The 21,144-nt window shown below is 46.8% G+C and overlaps 1 protein-coding gene across 1 annotated transcript; it reads right to left on the reverse strand.

Moving 5' to 3' along the window:
- Positions 1-217: 217 nt before the first annotated feature.
- LOC132249477 (receptor-type tyrosine-protein phosphatase gamma-like) lies at positions 218-17,259 on the reverse strand. Its single transcript, XM_059724695.1, has 11 exons — positions 17,205-17,259; positions 16,613-16,704; positions 7,798-7,894; positions 6,480-6,562; positions 6,105-6,239; positions 5,726-5,860; positions 5,061-5,233; positions 3,827-3,953; positions 3,345-3,491; positions 1,576-1,669; positions 218-354 (listed from the first exon to the last, which is right to left on the reverse strand). The coding sequence occupies exons 1-11, from the start codon at positions 17,257-17,259 to the stop codon at positions 233-235; spliced, it is 1,260 nt and encodes a 419-aa protein (XP_059580678.1). The 3' UTR covers positions 218-232.
- Positions 17,260-21,144: the final 3,885 nt, after the last annotated feature.

A 21,144-nucleotide genomic window follows, 5' to 3' on the forward strand; every position in this document is an offset into this window, starting at 1 on the left:
GTCTCCCCGCTGGTTTTGTTTACCGTTAACGCCAACATTTATTTGAGAACCGGCACTGAAAACACTAATTCCACAAAAATGCCGCGCGTAACTTAAGTATTTTAGACAATGAACTTTAATAAAAGACAGTTAATGGCTTTACGTTATGGAAACGTGTTGAAACCTCTTCCTTTATGCTGAGCCACCATATACAAAATGAAGACAATGATAGGAATCTGGTATTTAGCACCTCTCAACTTTGTAATTTGACTTTGTAATTAAGGGTTGGCTTCCTCACCATGATGTAAGAGGCATTAATGTAGTCGGTTCCCTTCATTCCAGGCAAGGGTGCGAGGCCCACTCGCGCACGCTCAGCTGTAAGATAAAAAAGGATCAAAGCGTGGTCGCGGCAGAATACAGAAAGCAGGAATTTCTCAGATGTTTCTAACAAATCGGACATGGCACAACTCCCGTCTCCCCCAGGAGCTGGCCGGCATTTTAACCATGATAAAGCACTGCCAGCAAAAGCCGAATAGAAAAGAAACACTGCACAATATTCCCACAAGGACAAAGTAATTTCAGGAATCAAATTTTACTATAGCCAAGATTTTCACAGCAGGCTGAATTACCAAATAACAGTATCTGCAGTGATGACAGGGGATTTCAGATAATTCTCAGCTATTGTCTTCCATTCGCCTCCAATTGTGCACAAAACCATCTGATTTATTCTGCTTCTCCATCCTTCTGCAGCATTACCTACTACCATTTCTTTGACCTCGGGGTGAGCTAGCAGCTGTTTCCACAGCTGAAGCAATCCTCTTGATTAGCCACCCGAGAACGTACACGTCTCCCTCAACACATCTAACTTCCTTTAGAGGGAGGAGATGCAGTCAGACTCCCAATATCCCTGGTTTTTTTGAGTTTAGGCTTCACGCGCTATCCAGGTCAATGGAGCCATCCACATGTGGTGATTTAATTACAGCAGCGACGCTGCAAAACAAGCATCTTCAACCACATGGCAAAACCTCCTCTGCATGTACAGCTCTAAGACTGTATCGCCTTGCATACAACATGCCCCAGAATAAGAGACGCACCTTGTATTCGAAAGGCCGAATGAAAAAAATAAATAGCTCTTTCCTTATAGGAAGTAGCTACGCTGCAGCAGCTGGGGAGCTGAGCCTGCTGTCGTATGGGACCCCATGCCAACTTTCCATTAGCTTTTTGCCTGGGAAGCACCAGAAACGGCTCTAGCTGTACTCACTTGCATAACATATGTACTCCCAATTTCCAGCAGCTCTTTTCTGGGGGGGAAAAGGTGCGTGTTTTATGCAAGAAAATGTGGTAATCCAATGTTGGATGTTTCATCGATAAAAAACCTGCTCAACACCGTGTTTGGACAAGGGGTCTGGCTGACCCTGTCACCGGGCCCTTTTGCTCCGTTTCAGCAAAATCATTTTAAAAGACAAGCTAGCGTCGGCCAAACAAAAAGGCAACACCCCTCCTCACTAGCAGCCAGGCTCCTTCATGCATAACGCAGGCAAAACCCAACACAAAAACTTCTGCTAAGCAGTAATCAAACTGAAGATGTGATCTTACACGGCACGACTGATGAGTTCCTGTTCTTCTCTTTGTTGCAGTCTTTCTGAGCACTGAAGCATTCCACATATTTTGCATTACATTGTGTAACCAGCTGAAAGAAAATAAGCGGTAATTGGTTTGACTGAGTCGTCATGGCTCTCCGAACCGAGAGGCAAGGTTTTTCCTAACTCCTAGAAAGACGCATCACTAGAAGAACAAATTGCATTGCTAATTTTGTTTAAAGTATGGGGGAGCGATCATAAAATATGTTCATTGGACAGTCAGGTCTCTGCAGATTTCAGCTTTGGCATCCAGTGAAAATGAACTTCCCTCCAAAGCTGATTCTTGCTCAAGACTGAGCGACTTAGGTGTTAGGCACTGGGGCCCTCACCCAGGAAGCCAAGGTTTAGGGCTCTAGGCCCCCTTCACCCAGAGGGGATTGAACTGGCATCTCTCTCACTGCCCAGAACAACTCTCTAATCACCCGGCCACAGGTTAGGTATTATCCAGTCCCCTCTCCAGTGCTCCTTTTGAAAGCAAGTCACTGAACCTTTCCCTTAAAAGTCAACGAATAAAATGGATGCATGGAGCTGGCCTTAGATATATTTGCATGTCCACGAAGGGCACGCATACATGTCTGGCCAGCGAGTAGGTGATGGCGCATGCTCAGTCTTCATGTGTGCGCTTATGTGTCTGCACTGCAGGGATAGTATCATTGCAACCTATGACAAAGTCCCCAAAATGCCACTTACGCAGGGAGACAAATCACTGTTCTGGTACACAAAGGGGACACGCATTGTGCCCTTCATGTCTCAAGTCAGTTTGAGAACTGGGACTTAGGCTGCTAAGACACAGGGGGGGGGTTCTTTTGAACTTTCTGCCAGGAAGATTTCTCTACGAGACTCATGTTTAGGACTTGGATTTTTCCAAAAAAAAAGAGAAAAAGAAGAAAAATTTGTGCGCTGAATTTCTTCTCCAACTGCAATTTTTTTTCTTGTTTAATTCGGTGCTTAAGCATCTGGAATGTCATGAATGCTGCAGCAATGCAGAGATTCTCAGACGTGAATTCAGAAAATGGCCTATTCATTTTCTGGGTTGTTTGGCACCTGGTGTAATTTGTTTAACACTTCCGGGTCCTTAGCTGGTGTATGACCGAGCGAGCTGTGCTGGAAAAGCAGACTGCACAGTCTTCCCACGAGACACAGTCGTACAAAATAATTTTAAACACGCTCGTAAAAAAAAAAAAATAATAAAAAAACCCTCAAATGCCAGGAAGCTTTTAATGCTAAAATGGGAGAAATAGGCAAAACAGTTTCTTTTGCCACAACAAATGTTATTCTGTGGTTTATTACTGGAAAGGAGCAGGTGCGACAACTATTAGGGACGAGACTATTTCCTGAGTAGCGGAAGACGTGTTTCTCCTACACCGACCGCGCCGAGGTTTTACATTATGCTAACGGCCCCCATTCTGCTAGCTTTCACTAGAGCTGGGTTCGAGGCATGATGATGATCTACATTAAAAGCTAATCAGATTTCAGGAGTGCTCAGATTCATGGGTTGGTTCAAGCTGCTTTCAGTGCCTGACTCTTAACGTCCCACCAGTCTGACTCCATAGACTTAACCCAGATTTACAGCAATGCACCTACGGTTGTTCAGGCTAAATCCTCCATGCTTGGCAGTGCTGACCCAGTGGTTTGGCTCTAGTTTTACTTACGAGATACAACAGTAAAGACACTCCCAAAGCAGAGTGACTAAAACGCTCCTGGCGACTCTGGGAGCTCCTGTACCTTGAACTGTTTCTCTAGTCGTGTCTTGCCTCCTATTCCAGGTATGAGGATGCTGTTAACGTAACTATGCAGCTGATTTGCAGATACTTCCGTTTCCTTCCCAAGGATGGCTTCCAACAAGGCATCATGAATAAAAATGTACTGCTCCTAGAAAAGCAACAGCAAGCAGTTTCAGAGCAAGGTCAGTGAAGCAGGGTGCAGCCGTTAATGAAGGTTTGCAGCATACAGAGGAAAGGGTTACAACCTCCTTTTCAAAACACGCTGCCAAAACCAGCATCCACGTTCCCGAGTATACGACAAACAACGGAGGTAGTCGAGAGAGGCGTTGCAAGCTTCTGATCTTGGAAAGAGACGTTCCAGCACCCCAGAGGCCTGGTGATTTATTTAATTTGTACAGAGAAATAACTGAAAAATCCATTTCCCTTTTGATTACCCCATAAAAACGAACGCAGCCTGAAATCCAGCATCTCCCCGATCTTTACCTCTGTCTGGACGAGGTAGTTGCGCTGGGTCCTGATGTGTTTCAGAAAGCCCAGGACATTGACTGTGCTTTTGTCTTTTATCTGCTGCAGCATCACAATGTAGGTGCCAGTCCTGCCCACACAGGCGCTGCACGAGACACGAGAAGAGACCGGGATGAGTCAACTCTACCAAATTCAGGGCTCACAATGGCAAAGGAGAAATCCTTCAGCTCAAATACTCCTGTCCATCACAATTACTTTTGCTTCTTCAAGTCCTGAAACCAAACGGTTTCTTGGACATTTTAGGATATTAATTCTGACCCAACGCGTGCTTGCGTCCACCACTTCTAATGACAATTCTCCCCAGAGTTTATTTCCCTTTCTCTCCTCAGCTAGCTGGCTTCTTTCTTTGCATCTTTCTATCTTGCAGCAAAATGAAAGTGTGAGTGGGGCGCGCGCTGTGCTAGCAGTGAAGTCAGCGGTGAAGCCCCCTCTGCCCCATCCGAATTGCTGCAGTCCCCTTGCTCCTGAGATCGCAGTGACACAAGTGTGTGCCTACGTGCCGCGCTCCCACCCTCCATCCCTTGGGTGGACGTACCCGTAGTCTCTGCCCCCAGCAAACGCAGGTGGCATTCAGTGACCAATGCTAACCCAGACTACACGATCCCTACGGTCAACACGGGTAAGGTCCATGCTTCGATGAAAGGCTCCCCCACATTCGGCAATGAGGAGCCAGTCTTCATAGGAATTAATCCTACTGCTTTCTGTTCCCAGGTTATGGGTTAAGAGGCGGTTTGCCGATAACTCTTTACAACACTGATATCCGCCAGCCCATGGGTGAACCGTTTCAGCTGCGTCTCAGTTTAATCATTAGCTGCAGCGTGCGACCAGTTGCCCAAGAGGCCTGTTACTGTCTTCTGCTTGTTACTGCTGCAGCTTTAGGAAGCCGTTGATGTGCATCTACTGCAAAACGGCCGTTACCTGAGGTCACGTATGTCACTTGCCACTGCCTGTCGGCATGTGAAACCCACCCTGGGCTGGAGCCTGGCACAAGGCCTCTGCCCCACTGCCAAGCCAGGGGCTTAAGGGGGCCGTGAGCTTTGCACAGACCCTCTCCATGGCGGCACATTTTGTTCCACACCCATTTGCAAGCTAACCACGTATTGCGCCGGCACCGATGGTTCTCCAGCCACAGCGTGCTGCGTACGAGGTGTGTCTTACACGCGCCAGTGAAGCACAGCGCGCCTCGCCGTACCTGCAGTGCACGACCACGGGCCCCATCTCCGGGGTCCTGGCTGCGGAGGATCTCCTCACGAAGGTCAGCACCGGCAGCGCGTACTCCGGCACGCCCATGTCGGGCCACTGGGTGGAGTGGTACTGGATGACCGTCCTCTCGTTCTGCCGCCCCTTGGGGTTGCCTTTCTGACCCTGGGCAAAGAGCGCACGCAACAGGAAGGGACGCGTTAGGAAAGGGAAGTGTGGCCACACGGCAGAGACGCATGATAAACACCTGCTTCTTGGGAAGGCCCAAAAGGGTTAGGATTAAGGTATGAAAAGGATGAAAGGATTCACAATAAGAGAAGAGAAAAAACCCATTCTAACAACTTAATTAACATTAATATAGTTGCTGGGCTTAGAGTCTTTTCCAGGTCTTCTCCCCCTGCCTCCAGCTGGGCAAGGCGAGAACATACTGGGGAGGTCGCGGGTCACAGCAACCAGCTACGGGGACCGGGGAGCACCGTGCAGCTCCTCGCTTTCGGCGCAAAGAACTGCGGATACAGCCTTTCATCAGGGATGCAATGGTCCAGGCTTCTCCACAGCGGTACAGACAGCACGCCAGGCCTGAAGGCACACACGGCACGCTGCCCCCACGCAACAAGCCCCACGACAAGTGACCGCGAACAAAACGGGCTCGCTTGCCTTCTTCATCTTGGCGTTTCGGACCGTGAAGCGGCGGACGGTGTAGCAGGCATGGACTTTTGTGCTCTTCAGCGTGATGATAATGTTGCCATACTCCTCGCTGTTCTCGGTGGGCCAGTACTGATCGCATTTCCTCTAAAGAAAGGGAGAGGGTGCTGGGTCAGGGGTTGGCGCGCTTGGGTTTTAAAACCACCCAAGTCTACCGTTTATTAGAAAAGGTGGACAAATAAAAAGGAAGGGACAGCTCTACTGTGCGCTTTTCAGGCTGTACAGCCATGAACATGCTAGTTGAGCATTTAAAAAAATGCTGCCTCTGCAGACAGCACCAGATATTGTTCTTAATTCACTATATTAAGTAGCTGTGAAGATGCTCCCTTACCCTTCCCTTTTCCACAAGGTTTGTGATCATGACAATAATTCCGGGATTTTGCTCCCAAATCATCCTCCAGAAATCTTCAAATGTCGACTTTAAGGGTCCCTGGGTGGCTATGTAGGCTTTTGCTTTGTTGTAACCCTTCAAAGAAAAGCATAATGCAAAGTCAGATGAAAGCAATATCACGGCAGACATGTTAATAATTTAACAGTAACAAAGAAAGGTGCCTTTCCCATTCTGAATATTTGAGGAGCTGGCAGCAGACATGCCAGGGACTTGCAAAACACAAACACTTCAGAAGCAATAACCAGTTATATTCCCCTTGTATGAAAGGATTCACAAGAAGAGAAGAGGTGGAAAAAAAACATTCAAACAACTTACATCAACATAATTAGCATTAATGTAGTCGCTGTGCTTAGAGTCTTTTCCCGGTAAAGGCCTTAGCTTCACCCTACTGTGATCATCTGTGGGGAGAACACACAGCAGAACGCACTAAGAAGAAAACGCATAACAAGGCAGGTAAAACACCCTATTTCCAGCACATTTCTGGGAGGGAGTCATGCCCTTTACAAACACCCTGAAGAAACTGGAGTGAAGGGGAAGTGGAGGAGCCTGCCCTGGGGTTGCGGGAACACATTCTCAGGCTTTGCACGGATTCATTTATTTTTTAAAGCATGTGATTTCTTTAATGCGACAGGTCCCTTTCAAAAGCTGGGAGCAGAAGGTGTTTCTAGGGGAAGGAGGATCTCATTAAGGCGCTGTTTGGACCATCTCACGCTTGTTTGAGGAGGGGTAATCCCTCCTATTTTTGTACGCTGCAATCCCTGCACCCCGTCCTGTGCAGCCGGCCGGCACCCTTAGCCCATGCCACGCACCGCAGGAGCCAGGCGCAGGGACCCTCAACTCGCTCACGGCTGCACAAGAACCACCAAGGAGCAAGGAATTGAACTATGTCTCCCAGGACCCAGGCTCACATCCCTGCCATGGTGTGCACCTGGCACAGATGAGTCACTATAATTCAAGTAAAATCATGCCGGGCTTGCTGCTCCTGCACTTGCTGGACCTGAGAGCGGGTTTACATTGCAACCTTGGTGCTGGCTCAAAATGCTAGGATCCTGCCTCAGTTCCTCGTCAGAGAAGATTACGGATAGCCTTATTCTGCTTCCCACGGCCTGTCCTACTCTTGAAATGGCCTTCAGGTTAGCGGTTCTCAAAAGGACACCTGCGCTGCACTGTGTATGCTGCCGTCTGTCCCGGTCACGTTCTCCACCGGATGCCAGACGTAGCATATTTGGAAGTAGGAAGGAAGCTCATGGATCAATAAAACACTCTGCCCCTCCATGCCCCTCCTCAAAGTCACCTTCCCCCAGATGAGCGCACACGGTGCTGACAGTGATTCGATCCTAATTACCCAGCTCCGTGGCTTTACACAGGACGGCTACCTTTGTGCACTGCCCTCACCCTACCCGACGTCAAAGCGCCGACATTTTCGTACGGGGATGAGCGAAACGCACAACTTAAAAACTTTGGACAACCTGGTTGGGGAGGATTTCATGACCACGCTGGCAAACGTTAGTGGCTGCCCTTCTCTGGCCTAAGTCATTTCAAACAACCTGGTTCCCCGCTCAGGGTCTGGTCCCATCTGAAGCGAGCGCCTCTCGCTATGGTTGTGCTATCTTTACTACAAGTGCTTACTCACATGCTAAAATGTTGATGTATCTGTTCTTGTGCTTGTTATCGGGGTGGTTGGAATGTTCTGCCGTGATGCTCATGTCGGCCGTACAGCGCTGCACTTCCTATTAATAAAATTATTCAGACAGAAAAGACATCAGAGCAAGAACAGGCAGTTTGTCTCCGTTTTACAACAGCTCCCTGAAAACAGGCTTAAACATCAACACTTTAATTGTCTGATTTATTTTTTTAATCTGCCAGCAGGTTCCCATCTAATTAAACCTGGGACATTAGCGGACTCCCAGGCTTCGATTACAGAACCGAGTCTCCGTGATGGGTGAAGGTCACGCTTCGGAGGAGGGCAGCAGAAAGTCTATGTAACACACAATGTGGGCTCTTCTTCTCCTTCCCCCGCCCACCGCAGAAAATGTTGGCTTTTTTGGAAGAGATTTCAGTGCAAAGTGGCACCGCTGCTTCTCGTGGGTGTCGTTCCCTCCTACAAGGAGTGGCCGCGTAGCTCAGCAGCACACCAAGGTCACAAGTTTGATCCCTGGTTGGACTAGATGATCTCTTGAGGTTCCTTCCAGCCTTACTTCTCTATGGGCGTGTTTACACATTCATTAATGTGCATTTAGTTTAATACTTCCTTAATAAAGTACTAACTAAATGCGCAGTACCGAAAGTTACTGAGCATTAGCACCGGTGCGCGGTTATTTAGTGACGCTTACTGCGCATTAGCCTAATAACACTGCGCAGTGGGCTATTAGCACGGTTTGTGCAGTGACACGCTACTGCGCAGTGTTATGAGGCCAATGGGCAGTAAGTGTCTCGTGTAGACGTGCCCTATGATAGCAGGTTTGCTCTACGATAACCTCCACTGTTGGCGCGTGCTCGGACAGGACTCCCCTACCTACAGTGCAACACTTTCTGGTGGGAAGAAAGGAGTGTGCGCCAATGGTGTGTTATGGAAATGGTTCTCATGTGTGGTTTTCCAGCCAACATCTGGACCAGCTGGCCTCTGCACCTATTTGTGGCATTGGTGTTTCCATACCATATGAATGAAATAGATCTGTGGGGGAGACGGACAGTGCCTGATGCCCACCTGACACCTGAAGAGCAAAAGATTTCCAGATTTTGGAAGAAGAATGCAATTTTTTTCATGTGCAGCAGGAACATCTCCTCAGGGGTGGAGTTGCAGAGGCGTTTAAGCATCTAACGAGGCAGACAGGTGCCCAGTGACTTCTACAAGGGTGTCTAAATAGGATAGGTGGGCAGCTCCCACTGGCTTTCCGATCCTGGCATACTCCAAGATGGGTAACAAACCGTATCAACACGCGGCCGGGAAAACGCCAGAGCGGGACGTCTTCTCCCCACAGCATGGGGATCCCAACGACTGACCTGCAACCAGATTTATCTAAAGACCGACCGAATTTCTGAGCACGTCTTGCGGCCTTAACTAGTCAAACACATCCTCTATTCATCCAGGGAGCTATTTTAACCGGTAAGCCCACCGACAATGCCCCTTTTAAAATATCCTTCTTACGTCTACTTAACTTCTTCATCGTTAGCATGAACACTACTATTATTCCATTACACTGGAACCACTTCTTGAAAATACACTGATGTGGGCTTGTTTAAACATTTGTAGGAGAAGCTATTTAGCGGGTTCAAGAAGTCACATTTTATAACCTAGATTTCCTCACAGCTAGGGAAGGGAAGTGCCAAATTACTTTGTACTGTAGGCTTCAAAAATAACAGTATAGAGCCTGCCTAATAAGGGAAGTCATTAGCAGAACACAGCTGCTACAAAGATCAAGAGCTAAGTGACAGAGAAAATTATCAAGAGAAATGCTATACAAACAGCAGATGTAACAGAGTTCGGCATTATGCAGACATTTCACAAAGGAATTGCATAGCAATTTTGACATTTTTCACCGCATTTACATTTAAAAAGTGCAAAGTATACCAAAACCAAGTACAGTTTGTGGCTTTTATATTCACAGGGCATTCCCTAGCGAACAGTTGCCTCTTCCTCTCTCTTTGAAAGGGAGGAAGACACTGGAGGCAAAGGAGATGAGCTGAACTATGACAAAGATGAACGAGACAAAACCCTTCGCTGGCCTAAATTAACAGAATCCCATTTCTACCAGGGAAAAGCAAAACATTTTTCACCTTAATTTCAGCACTTGGTTTAACACCGCCTGCCAGCTCCAACGGGCCACGGAAAACACTCCGCTTTGGAGCACGGATTAAACCACAAGCAACATTAGCTCAGTCTAAGCCACGAATGGGAAACTGCTTGCATTTTTGTTTTTTGTTTTTTAAGTACAAAACTTTCTATTCCTACACGATTAGAGGGTGCTCATCAAATTTTTAAAAAGTTTATGTTCATTACAAAACTTTTTGGAATGGCTATGCATGTTCAAATATTGATGGCAAACTCCTACAGCTGAATATAGGCAAATCCAATAAGAGCTTTTTGGAGAATACTCCAAAGAACATCAAATTTAATAGAAAATTACATCCTTGCAAAGGAATTCTCTAAAATGGCTTAAATACTACGGGGTCAATGTATCACTTTCTATTAAATTCTATAGGATTTTTCCATAAAGGAACAGTTATGTGCAGTTAGTCATTTTAATGAACCTTTTTAAGTGGATGTTGACTGCGTTCTCAATTTTCCTGGCTGGCCGATAAAAAGTGAATAGCAGGTGAGATTAGACATAAAATGACAGGGGAGAAAAGAATGTGGCCCTGGAATAAGAGGTCTGACACAGCAAGAGCTGATGCTTTGGAAAAGTCTCTTTTGAACCCAACAGGCAAGGCACTTCATACCGGAAAACTTGGCCAACATCTCTCCCAACTATACGGTTGGTCCAATAAAAGACATCACAAAAGAAGAGTCTCTCATGCCTTTCCCGCACCATTACAGCTGCAATAACACTACAACCCTACTATATTTCCAAGGGAATTCTAGTATCCTTGAAAACTGTCATAATGTTCAAAAAAACAAAGTCCTCCGCCCTTAGTTGCAGCCCGTGTCAGCTGGAAACAGGGCAAGTAACAGGCTTCAACTGCAACAAGGGAAGTTTGGGTTAAGCCTTAGGAAAAGCGTTGGCCTACTTGGCCCTAGCAGGGTCAGCTAAAGGGATGAACATGGTGTGGATCCAAGCATCCTTCACTATTTGATGCAGGCCACCCCACAGGGCTTCTGGAAATGATGAACTAGAGGAGTTTTCTAGATGTACTAGATGATTTCCACTATGCTGGAAACCACTGTCCAGGCACCAGGTCTTCCTAAGCTGGCTTCAGTGACACTGGAGGGGTGGGTAAGGCGTCTGCATCGTGGTAACGTTCACAAGGTACGAGATGGTCTTCACACATAAAACTAGACCTGACCCCTGCCTCGAAGAGCTCCCGGTCTCAGAAAATACCACGGCAAAGGGATCAGACAATCAACCAGCCCTATAAGGCAAATAATGAGTTATTGCTAAGTGGTTTTCCATAGGCTCCCTTAGATGGCCAACTTCCTCCAGGATGCCTGGCGGGTAGAGAAGGCAAAGTAGCAGCTACGTTTCTCAGGGAAGAAAGGTGGGTGTCAGGCTGGTCGGGGGGGCAGGAACAGGTAGGAGTCACGGGAAGAGGTGAACGTAAACTCCAGTCTGTTTTCACCCCGTGATGTCGCTACGTCTTAGGTAGATCCTGCTCTGCAGGTTTTAACCCATATTTTTGCCTTTGTTTTGGCTGGAGAACGCCAGCACGAGGCCAGGTCCCTCCTGATGTTGTGACCCGGGCAAAGACCAACGACCGGGTTCGCATCCAGCGCGAGAATTTCAGGTTTTATCTGGAACAGCTGTCGGTGGGTCGCTGCGGAAGGAGGCGTCTAGACCACGTCATTTCTTTCGCTGACTTTAATTGCAGACTAGCTAACGAGCCAGTGTCCTTTACACTGAGCACGTTACTCTCTGAAGATGAACAGGCACATCCTCTCATTTTGTCCTTTTCAACTCCTCATTGACCACTTGAGAACCCAAAGTACACGGTTTCAATCGACCTTTAGTTACTGCAAGAAATGTTATATTCCAAGCTATTATGGCTAATTTAGCTTTTAGTTATATTGTCCGTGCTAATGCTAATTGGGATTTGATACACCCAAGTTTAATGACCCATTTTCATTGCCTTCCTGAAGCCAGTTACAGATTAGTTTGATAAACTTCAAAGAATTTTCACTAAACTTAAAAGTGTAAAATCAAACCGCTACATGTCTGGTAATATGAGCTAATGAGCTAGAAGTGGCTGGCTCAGCAAGCAGCCTGTTGGCTTCGCTTCTGTGGACGCCCCTCCTTCAAGGGGGTGGTCGAGGTGGCGTGCTCAGAAGACCTTTTTCTGAAGGGGCAAAGGAAGCTAGTTCAGGAGGCGCGTCGGGAAATTATGTCGGGGTCGTCCGGCAGTAAGACAGCAAATTTGTTCGTGACAAAGATCTTTTTCACCCCATGCCATCAATCATGACAATCTCCTGAGCCAACGTTTGGTAGTCCTTGCCCATGCTCCTGCTGGCCCAAGGGAAATGCTCCGAGGACACACTGCTACAGACCCGGCGGCTTGCAAGGACCTTGCACAGGAACGGCACAGAGTATTGGGAGAGTCTTGTGTGGGCATCAATCCTTTAGCAACACGAGGTGAAGGGGAGAGCTGGGGGCATGCGACACACAGGGAAGGGGAAAGCAAACTGAACAGGCTACTCTAGCACTGCACAAAGCCAGGGACAGGCCATTTTAACAATGATTACAACTGGAGGGCAGAGCCTTTGCTGGCCCACAGTCAACAGCACGGGGCACGCGCAATGCCGAAGGCCACATTGTCCTTTGCTTCCCATGTCGGCTTCAGTTTGAACGTCGTTTCCTCTGGCAACGAGCACTGCTGGAAGGGCTGGCCACGCCGTTCGTGGATGGCTAGGGGCAGGGGACTACAGCATGCCGTGAGCTCGCTCCAGACCCAGGAGCAGCGTGGCCGTGAGTGCAGCCTCAGCAGGGCTAGTTGGGCCAGGCGAACTGCTATGCTGAGCCAGCTATACTGGTTTTGGGACCCAAGGGGTGTGTACACCAGGGGTGTCAAACCCATCCCACCCCACAAGCTGGTGAGGGTCACTGGGCCAGTCTGTGGGCCTGAGCGGGCTGTGCTGGAACCAATGCACAGGGCCGGGCCAGCCCAGGGGACACCCCATGTGGCACGTGTCCGTGTACGAGCTCCATGCACTGCAAGGGGGGGTTGACACCTCTAGCATACACAGATGTGTGAGCAGATATCTCTGCAAGGAGCTGCCCTGCACTGACACATCCCGAGACACAGCAGCGTCACTCCATGCACACTCATTTCATTCCCGTCACTTCCATCCTCCTTGTAACTCTTCCTCCCACGGCTTGCTTCCCATGAGACGTTAAGGTCCGAGGGGCAGGGACCTCACCTGGACTGAAGTGTGAAGGTGGGACCATCAGATGAACCATTAGCAGTAGGAAGCACAAGTAAATGGGTCTCCCTTGAGTACTGTTACCTTCAAATTCTACTTGTTCAATTTAAAATAACCGCTCCCCGGCATTACACTTTCCAGCTCAACAACGCAGGGTTTCTGTCTATGCTGCAATACAGATGCCCTCGCATCTAGCATCATCACAGGGGGGGCTCTCGCCTCCTGTGCCCCCTAAGACCGACAACATGCGACAAGGCACGACCCTGCGCCACTCAGACTTAACGCTTCCTCCGCTATCAAAAGTCCTAAATTCATTGTGCTCAGGGGCATCCTTTGTGCTCAGGGGCATCCTTAACTATTCTGTGTGTATAAGAAAGACTAGTGAACTGGATGATAAAGCGGTCTTCTGGCAGCATGACACCCTGATGGGAATATGGATGCATTTTGGATCTACCTTCCATAGAAAGAGCTGCGAGTTTAGAGACCTTTTCTCTGTCACATAAAATGCTTCCTTAGCACATTCGGAAAATATTTAACTCTACCTCTGCCTTTAAAAGGGAGAGAGGGAAGTGGTTTTGAGTATTTGCTTCCAAAAGAATCCTCTGACAATGAAACTCCCCGTAAAACTCAAGGCAGGCTTCCAAAAACACAGGAAAGAAGAGAGAAGCAAACCAAGAGAATATATGCCTTTTGCTCAGGGCAAATTGCATTTGTTCCTAACACACTCATCTCCCTTTCAGCTTCTTTCACAGAGCTGACTGCTACGGAAACTTTACAGCTACTTTTTGGATGCTGTCTGTCTTATGGTTCGAAGTCCCCCAGGGGAAGAGAAGAATATGCTCCCTTTCAGCAGCTAGGCTCCTATTTTCTCTCACGCGACTGAACTTTATATGGACAGACGATACTTTTGGCTAAGTGACTTAAGAGCATCAGTCTGCCTCTCAAAAGTGACCAAAGGCCTGAATGAGCGTGAGCTGCTCTGCCTTTCAGTCGCACAGAAACTACATCTTCACTGCAGCTGGAGAGCGAGCTTGCGGCACGGCGGTCATCTCAGGCTCCTTTGGAAAAAAAAAATGGACACCCATTTCTCCCACGCTTAGGTGCTGTGGAAATGTCACCCCATGGTCTTAATGCATCCATCCCGGTCCTGGTCTCGGTTCTTGTTACACCACAGATGTCTTTGGGAGTCCATTGAGGTGATGCTGGTACAAGGGAGAGGAGAATCCTATCCATGCACGTGCCACCAAAGGGAATATAAGCCATTGTAGGAAGGGGCCATTCCTCATATATGTGTGTATGTATATATGTGTAGGTATATGTGTCTATATGCATATGTATACGTGTCTATGTGTGTGTGTGTATATATATATATATATATATATATATATATATATATATATATATATATATGTATCTTCTTCTCAAGGCAGCAATCGTTCTAGTCGCAGCCTCTTCTCAGAGGAGGAGATTTCTTTTTTATTTGTTTTTAAAAAAAAAAACCTAAGGACCAAATTCGGGCCTTGTTTGCACCGAACTAAAATGGGAGTAACCACGGTGGCTTCGAGGAGTTACGCCGAGTCTTACACTGGCGGAAAGAGTAGGATCTGCTCGCTGTGCAGTAGTTATAAAAGGCCGCTTCCCTTCATCAGAGCTGGTGAACTCCCGAGAACAGGACTAATTGGCTAAAGCAATCTCTCCTGACAAGCTATCACGGAGCGGCAGTCACAGAGAGCAGCCGTAGCATGAAGGGAAGAAAAAGGCTATTAGAGCTGTATTTCCCTCTGCTGAAAGCTATGGGCGGAAGATGTCCAACATTTGTTAATAGCAATGATTTTGAGGCAGCTGAAGCAAAGCCTGCTTTGAGTCAGACCAAGTTTACAGATGTGTAGTTGATTATTTGGAATAATTGCATGGTGTCCAAACCAGCTGTGATGAATAGCACTGGGGTCTCAGTTCATACATAATTGAGAAGACTGAGTCGCATTTGATCATCCTGATCAAATTCGACCCTCTGGAGGATAAATGTTTGTCCTGAATACCATCAACATTGTTAAATGCCTCAATATTCCTGCTCAGTCATCCAGCCAGCAGTCAATTGAACTAAATCACTTTAACACCTCACACATTTGCTATCCTCATGAATACAAAATGTTTATGACTTGCACAATAGTTTTTGGGCATCAGGCAATGCAGCCACTCAGACAGACAGTAACCAAACAGCAGTAAATGGTTTTTAATGGGACCATTAAAGACAATACCTGCATACAGTCTTGTCTTTATTCCATTAAGCAAAGCGGCTTTAGATATTAGCCCACCAGTTATGTTGCACTGTTATGTGTGTAAAGACGTCTGCCTTTATAACTCATGTACCTATATTACTTTTTTAAAACAGCCGTATATTGAAGAATATGAGTGGTCTTTGGCCCTCCACTGAAACGCCACCACAGCTGCCTGCTATTTACCAGCCTTCCTAGTTGAAACCATCTCATCCACACTAATGTGTCCAACGCCCAGGTGTGAACTAGCAGAAAGTTGCTCCTGAAAATGTTAGAGATCGTGTTAACTACAGGATCACTAGATTTGGGACAGAGTTTGCAACTCTTCCTCATGCCGAAGAGCATTTGCTCAACTCAGTAATTTCACGGACATCATCGAGGCCACCCACGCACTAGACTTCTTCAGCACGTGGAAGGATTACCAGAGCAATGCCATTTGCACATTAAACTTCTCAAACTTGTTTCTTCGTAGCGCAGAAGTGCCTTGTGTAGCTCACTGGACCTTCCTATAGCACTAAGGGGCTGAATCTTGGTCTTACTCCCACGTTGGAGGACTTGCAACAGATTTGCAAGGGGGCAACAGAGATTGGGATTCAGCCTAGACCCTCCGCAAGCGGCAGCTCTTAAAACCTTTGCATGATATAAATACCGTGGACTAAGCACCTCGTTCAGGTGTTATTTGGACAAAAATCCCAGCGATGGCAATGGGGATGTTTCCTAGTAAGCAACCGATAATAGTAATTCAAAGAACTAATGGACGGGAGCTTTGGGAAGTGGCCCAAGAGTGATCGATGACAAAGAGCCACGTGTGACATTTCACGCGGGGGGCCAGTCTGCAACCTTTGCTCGCGCTGCAGCTTTCCCCTTTCTGAAAGCCAAGAAGGTCTCTTCCAGATGAGGTCTCACCAGCACTTGGTATATGAACAGCCTTAAAACGTGGTGCTCTCGGCTGGAAATACTTCATCTGATAGGGTGCAGAAGCAGACTTGCTGTTTTCACAGCGGCCTCATATCGGTCTGACATTGTCCCTTGCTAGGTGTACACAACATGTTCAGCTGTGGCAGGAAAAGGCTACTTCATTAAAAGATAAGGGAACGTACCTCGAGGTCTTCTGAGAATCCATGCTGGTTATTTGAATACAGTTCACTGATATGTTTAACAAACTGTTTGACAGGAATGGCTTCCATGTCATCTGTAGGAAGAGAAACACATTCAGAGTTGATAGGAAATGTTTTATTCCTCCCGCCGCCAGTCGCCCCGATCTTTTTCATATCTGAGACCGAGATCTATATTACCATCTACAAATTCAGGTTTGCACTTGGGCCTCAACACCATTTGTATCTGAATTACCCAATGGAAGAGTTTATACCATGCATAGTTACAAAAACCCTAACAGATGTCTAATTCCTTATATTACATATGCAAAGCTAGATACTGCCAATGTAAATCATGTGAATCAGTAGTTGGCTCCCTGTGATGCATTTTTGGAAAGCTAATCCTCAGTACAATTCTACTTTTTATTTTAAAAATAAAATAAAAAGTATAAAGGGTATGTAAAACAACACAGTGTACAAGTAATTGCTGTTAATCTCAGATGAGACTTGTTTTAAAAAATGTTCTTCCCCGTTGTAAGATTTAAGGCCGGCCAGAAAGTCAGACAAAAGTACACAGAGTCTTCCAGCCACTCCTGACAGTGTTCGTTATATTGACTGTTCATGCCACGGGACCGCTTGCTCCTGATGGACATATTCCCAGGATGCCAATAAATCAAGTAGAAACACCTTGTAAAGAAGCTGTAACAAAGCCAAAGATGTTAATGGATTAAAAGAAAACCCAAGGCTTTTCAGGTGGCCCAAACGAAGTTCCTGGGACGCTGTGAAACAAGTGGGACGCGTAGTTATCACCTGCATAGTTTTCCAAAGCAGGATCTAAACATTGCTACATCCCCACTTTGGTTGCTGAAATCATTCAGCTTTCCTGGATAAATTAGATAATGCTTGCAGTTTGGCATTTGGAAAATGTAAAGCGCTATGCAAGTGTGATTATTTTCGGCATGTGCAATAACTTACTGCCTGATTGCATCCTTTCATAGCAATATCCAGGCATTTATGTATTCTGTCTCATATCCTTCTGAGGATTACATGTGGTTTATGTTTACTTCAAGTAATTTTGTGATGCATCTTTCCTCCCTTTAGCGCCCATATGGTTTTGTGCTGCAGCTGCATTACAGTCTGGATTCTCTTGCTTTTAAAACATCTCCATCACTATAGGAAAAATCCAAATATTTCTACAGATAGTTAGCAAAATTTAACCATAAATAAACAGATGTGACATTTACTGTATTCAGAGTGAAAGATCTTTGGCAAACTGAAACCTCTCAGCTGTCACATATGCTTTTCTTCGCAAAGGCTATGAAGATCTGTATGTGTAAATGAGGTTCTACTTTGGCAAGAGTTTTATAGATCTAGGCCTGGCAATCTGATTTCTCTATGGGTGATGGCAGTTACTATTGACCATGTCATTACTTCTCTACTTGCATTTTATCGAGTAAGGCTCTGGGGTGGCTTTTTGCATCTATTGACATTTTCAAACTCAAATCAGTCTTACAGGAAAATACCACCTTTCTTCTATTCAATTTACAAGAGGCAATTGTTGAAGAAATATGTGTAATCTGATCACCTCTCGTGGTAATGTTGCTTTAATTAGCAATGTGCACATTTATTGAATAGCGTTAAGCCATTTAAAAGATTTAACAAGTGTATTATCATTCTAGTAAGCAAGCCATGCACTACAGAAGAGCTAGTGATTTATAATACTTAAATATTAATTCTGTATAATACTCGACTACATTAACGTACATGGGTTCTGTAGCCAAGACCTTTGAATTATGGTCTGAAGGGACAGTAGTGCCAAAGGCGGTATTGCTTCCTCTCCCACCAAGTAAACGGTACATCTTAAATTTCCTTGAAAATAACCTTTACTGCATGAAGCATTTCACTCAATATACACATCATAGCAAAAATCCTAGTGGCAGCAGGAGTAGTCGTGCAGTGCAGCCCGGGACTCCTCGTACCAGGCTGGGGGGGGGCCAAGCTTAATTTTGCAGAAGGCAAATTTCCATTTTTAGTGATGGGCTGCAGGGCAAGACCTCATTGACGATAGCAATCCCTTCGATCCCTCACGTTCTCAAGGAAAAAGGTCAAGGGCAGCATGTGTAGCAATGAAGCTGTTAACCAGCCCATGACACTATCCACTCACCTTCATAGCCACCGCCAAGCCTACTCCTGGGTTTCCCTCGTTCCCTACTTTCCTTTCTCTCTCCCACTCTTCTTTCTTGGCATCTCTCCTCCGTTCCCTCTGCATAATCCCTTCTCCAGCAAGTCCCAATTCCTCCCAGCCCAACACAGTTCCCCATCCCGTTTGATAAATGGGCAGCAATGAACTAGTTAATTATGCTGGCATGTAAATGAGTAAACATCACAATGAGGCTCTTTGGGGAGGGGGACTTCACCCTTCAGAGCTGCTGTGTGAGGCTGCCAGCAGACTCAGGACACGGCGCTGGAGGAGAGGCTTTTCCTTCCCCTCTGGAAAAGTAATGGCATGACCACGAACGTTAGAACGTCATTAAATGCAATTAAAGACCTGATTTTTTTTTCAGTCAAGGGGTTTATGCATAAAGGGGGGTGGACCTGGCATGGGATGAGGACTTGACTCTTCTGTGACAGTGATCCAGCTCACAGTCAAACCGTCTGTGCCTGGAGTCATTTTAAAATCTGGACAACGCGGTCAAACTGAACGCTGACCCTTCCTGCTTCCCAGGCGAGAAGCTCATCTTCGTCCTCCCCAAGGGCCATAGGAAAGAGCAGATGGTTCGGATGGAGGAGGCTGGATCTGGTAGGGGTTGGGGGTCCTGGTGTGGGGAGGCTTTCCAGTCTGGGGTGCGTGGAAAGTATCCCTGATTTCTGGTTCTCTTTTGAAACCAAAAAAGGGGTGTGTTAGTGTAATTTGGCTTCGTATTTTGCCCGCTGTAAACTCCATACAGCAGCGTGAACTCTTCTGCTTCACATCTAGCTATTACTGGCTTGGGAGATCTGTGCTGAAATGCATGCTAGCGCACACCGCTCTTTGATAGCATTTGCTCTCAAGATATTTGTCTCATAAGTATCTTTCCTTAACTCTCTCTACCACAAAATGCAAATTGAAGTGGGTCCAGGGAACCTGCTTTTTGCAGGTATCTTGGGCCCATGGGCTTTGTTAAACCTCCCTTCCAGCTCAACACAAACGGGCTTCAGCAACCGTAACTCTTTTAGTCAACTCAGGAGATTAATGGAATCCAATAATGGCTAATTAGCAGCCCTAATAGCGGTTCAGTGCCTATTCCCTTTTGCACCACTTACTTTTTTCCAGCCTAAAAGCAGACTGGCATTTGTTAGTGTCAGCATAATGCTAACTTCCTACAAGAGGATTATTCAAAAGGAAAACATGCGTCTTTACAGCAAACAGCAGATCCCCCATCTCTCTAGCCTGTAGATACAACGCTGCATGGAGAACTCGTGCGGGTTAACCTCAGTCAGGACTCAAGCAAAATGGGAACGTTTTCAACATGAACGTAAGTGGGCAGAGGTAACTATTAATGACTAGAAGGGGCTCCAGAGGTCTAGTGAAAGGGCAATGTGTTGTTTGTATTGGATAGTCAAATCTGAACCTCGACGCGCCTGCTGCTCCTTGGCTGTGGGATCTGCGACTGTTGCAAAGGCGCCACGGAAAAAGCGCGCCACGCGCCGCACGCGGCACGGATGAGACCCACTGCAACCGTCGTGCAGAACGAACCGGAGAGGGCAAAATGGGAAGAGGCTGCATTGCTGATGCCACCTGAGAAAAGGCATTCGCTGGCACTTCAGCTACATACATAAGGACAGACAAAACCTGCCATTTCTCACCCAACTTTCTAGACGCTGGCAAGCGATGGCCGGCATGGCACACGTCGTGTATTCCTGCAGGAGCCAGCATGTGCCCAGGGTAGTAAAAGCAATAAAGCTGGTGTCAGCTCATGTTTAAAGTCTGTATAATTAGCAATCTCATCAGAAACATTTTTTGCCCTCTTCACTGTCCTTAGCAAAGCTGCTCTGATGCTTCCTCTGAAGCCATAGAGGCCGGGCTTGAAAGGAAAATAGACTGTCCTACCGGAGGGACACTTCCACACAAGGAGATGCTGGATTCATTTGCTGCTCCCCAACGGGCTTAGTATTGCTGAATTGGGACAGACTTTTTTGGGTCAGGAGTGAAACGGGGAGGTTTGCAACAAAGAACAGAACAGCAACATGCCCTCGACACGTTTTGCAAGGCCACACAAACTCCTCCTCTCCTGCTAGCTTTCCCTTTCCATCTCATAGATTCATAGATGTTAGGGTCGGAAGGGACCTCAATAGATCATCAAGTCCGACCCCCTGCATAAGCAGGAAAGAGTGCTGGGTCTAGATGACCCCAGCTAGATACTCATCTAACCTCCTCTTGAAGACCCCCAGGGTAGGGGAGAGCACCACCTCCCTTGGGAGCCCGTTCCAGACCTTGGCCACTCAAACTGGGAAGAAGTTCTTCCTAATGTCCAGTCTAAATCTGCTCTCTGCTAGCT

Source organism: Alligator mississippiensis, chromosome 1, assembly GCF_030867095.1.
Source record: "Alligator mississippiensis isolate rAllMis1 chromosome 1, rAllMis1, whole genome shotgun sequence".
NCBI classification, from domain to species: domain Eukaryota; kingdom Metazoa; phylum Chordata; order Crocodylia; family Alligatoridae; genus Alligator; species Alligator mississippiensis.

Bases quoted from the DNA above. Each gene is read 5' to 3' on its own strand.
- LOC132249477 (XM_059724695.1), bottom strand. From the start codon at position 17,259: ATGTCCATCAGGAGCAAGCGGTCCCGTGGCATGAACAGTCAATATAAC. The intron at 5,234-5,725 runs GCAAGCGAGCCC...CTCTTTGCCCAG, and splicing joins GAAACGCCAAGATGAAGAAG to GGTCAGAAAGGCAACCCCAA. The intron at 3,954-5,060 runs GTACGGCGAGGC...TGTCTCGTGCAG, and splicing joins CCCGTGGTCGTGCACTGCAG to CGCCTGTGTGGGCAGGACTG.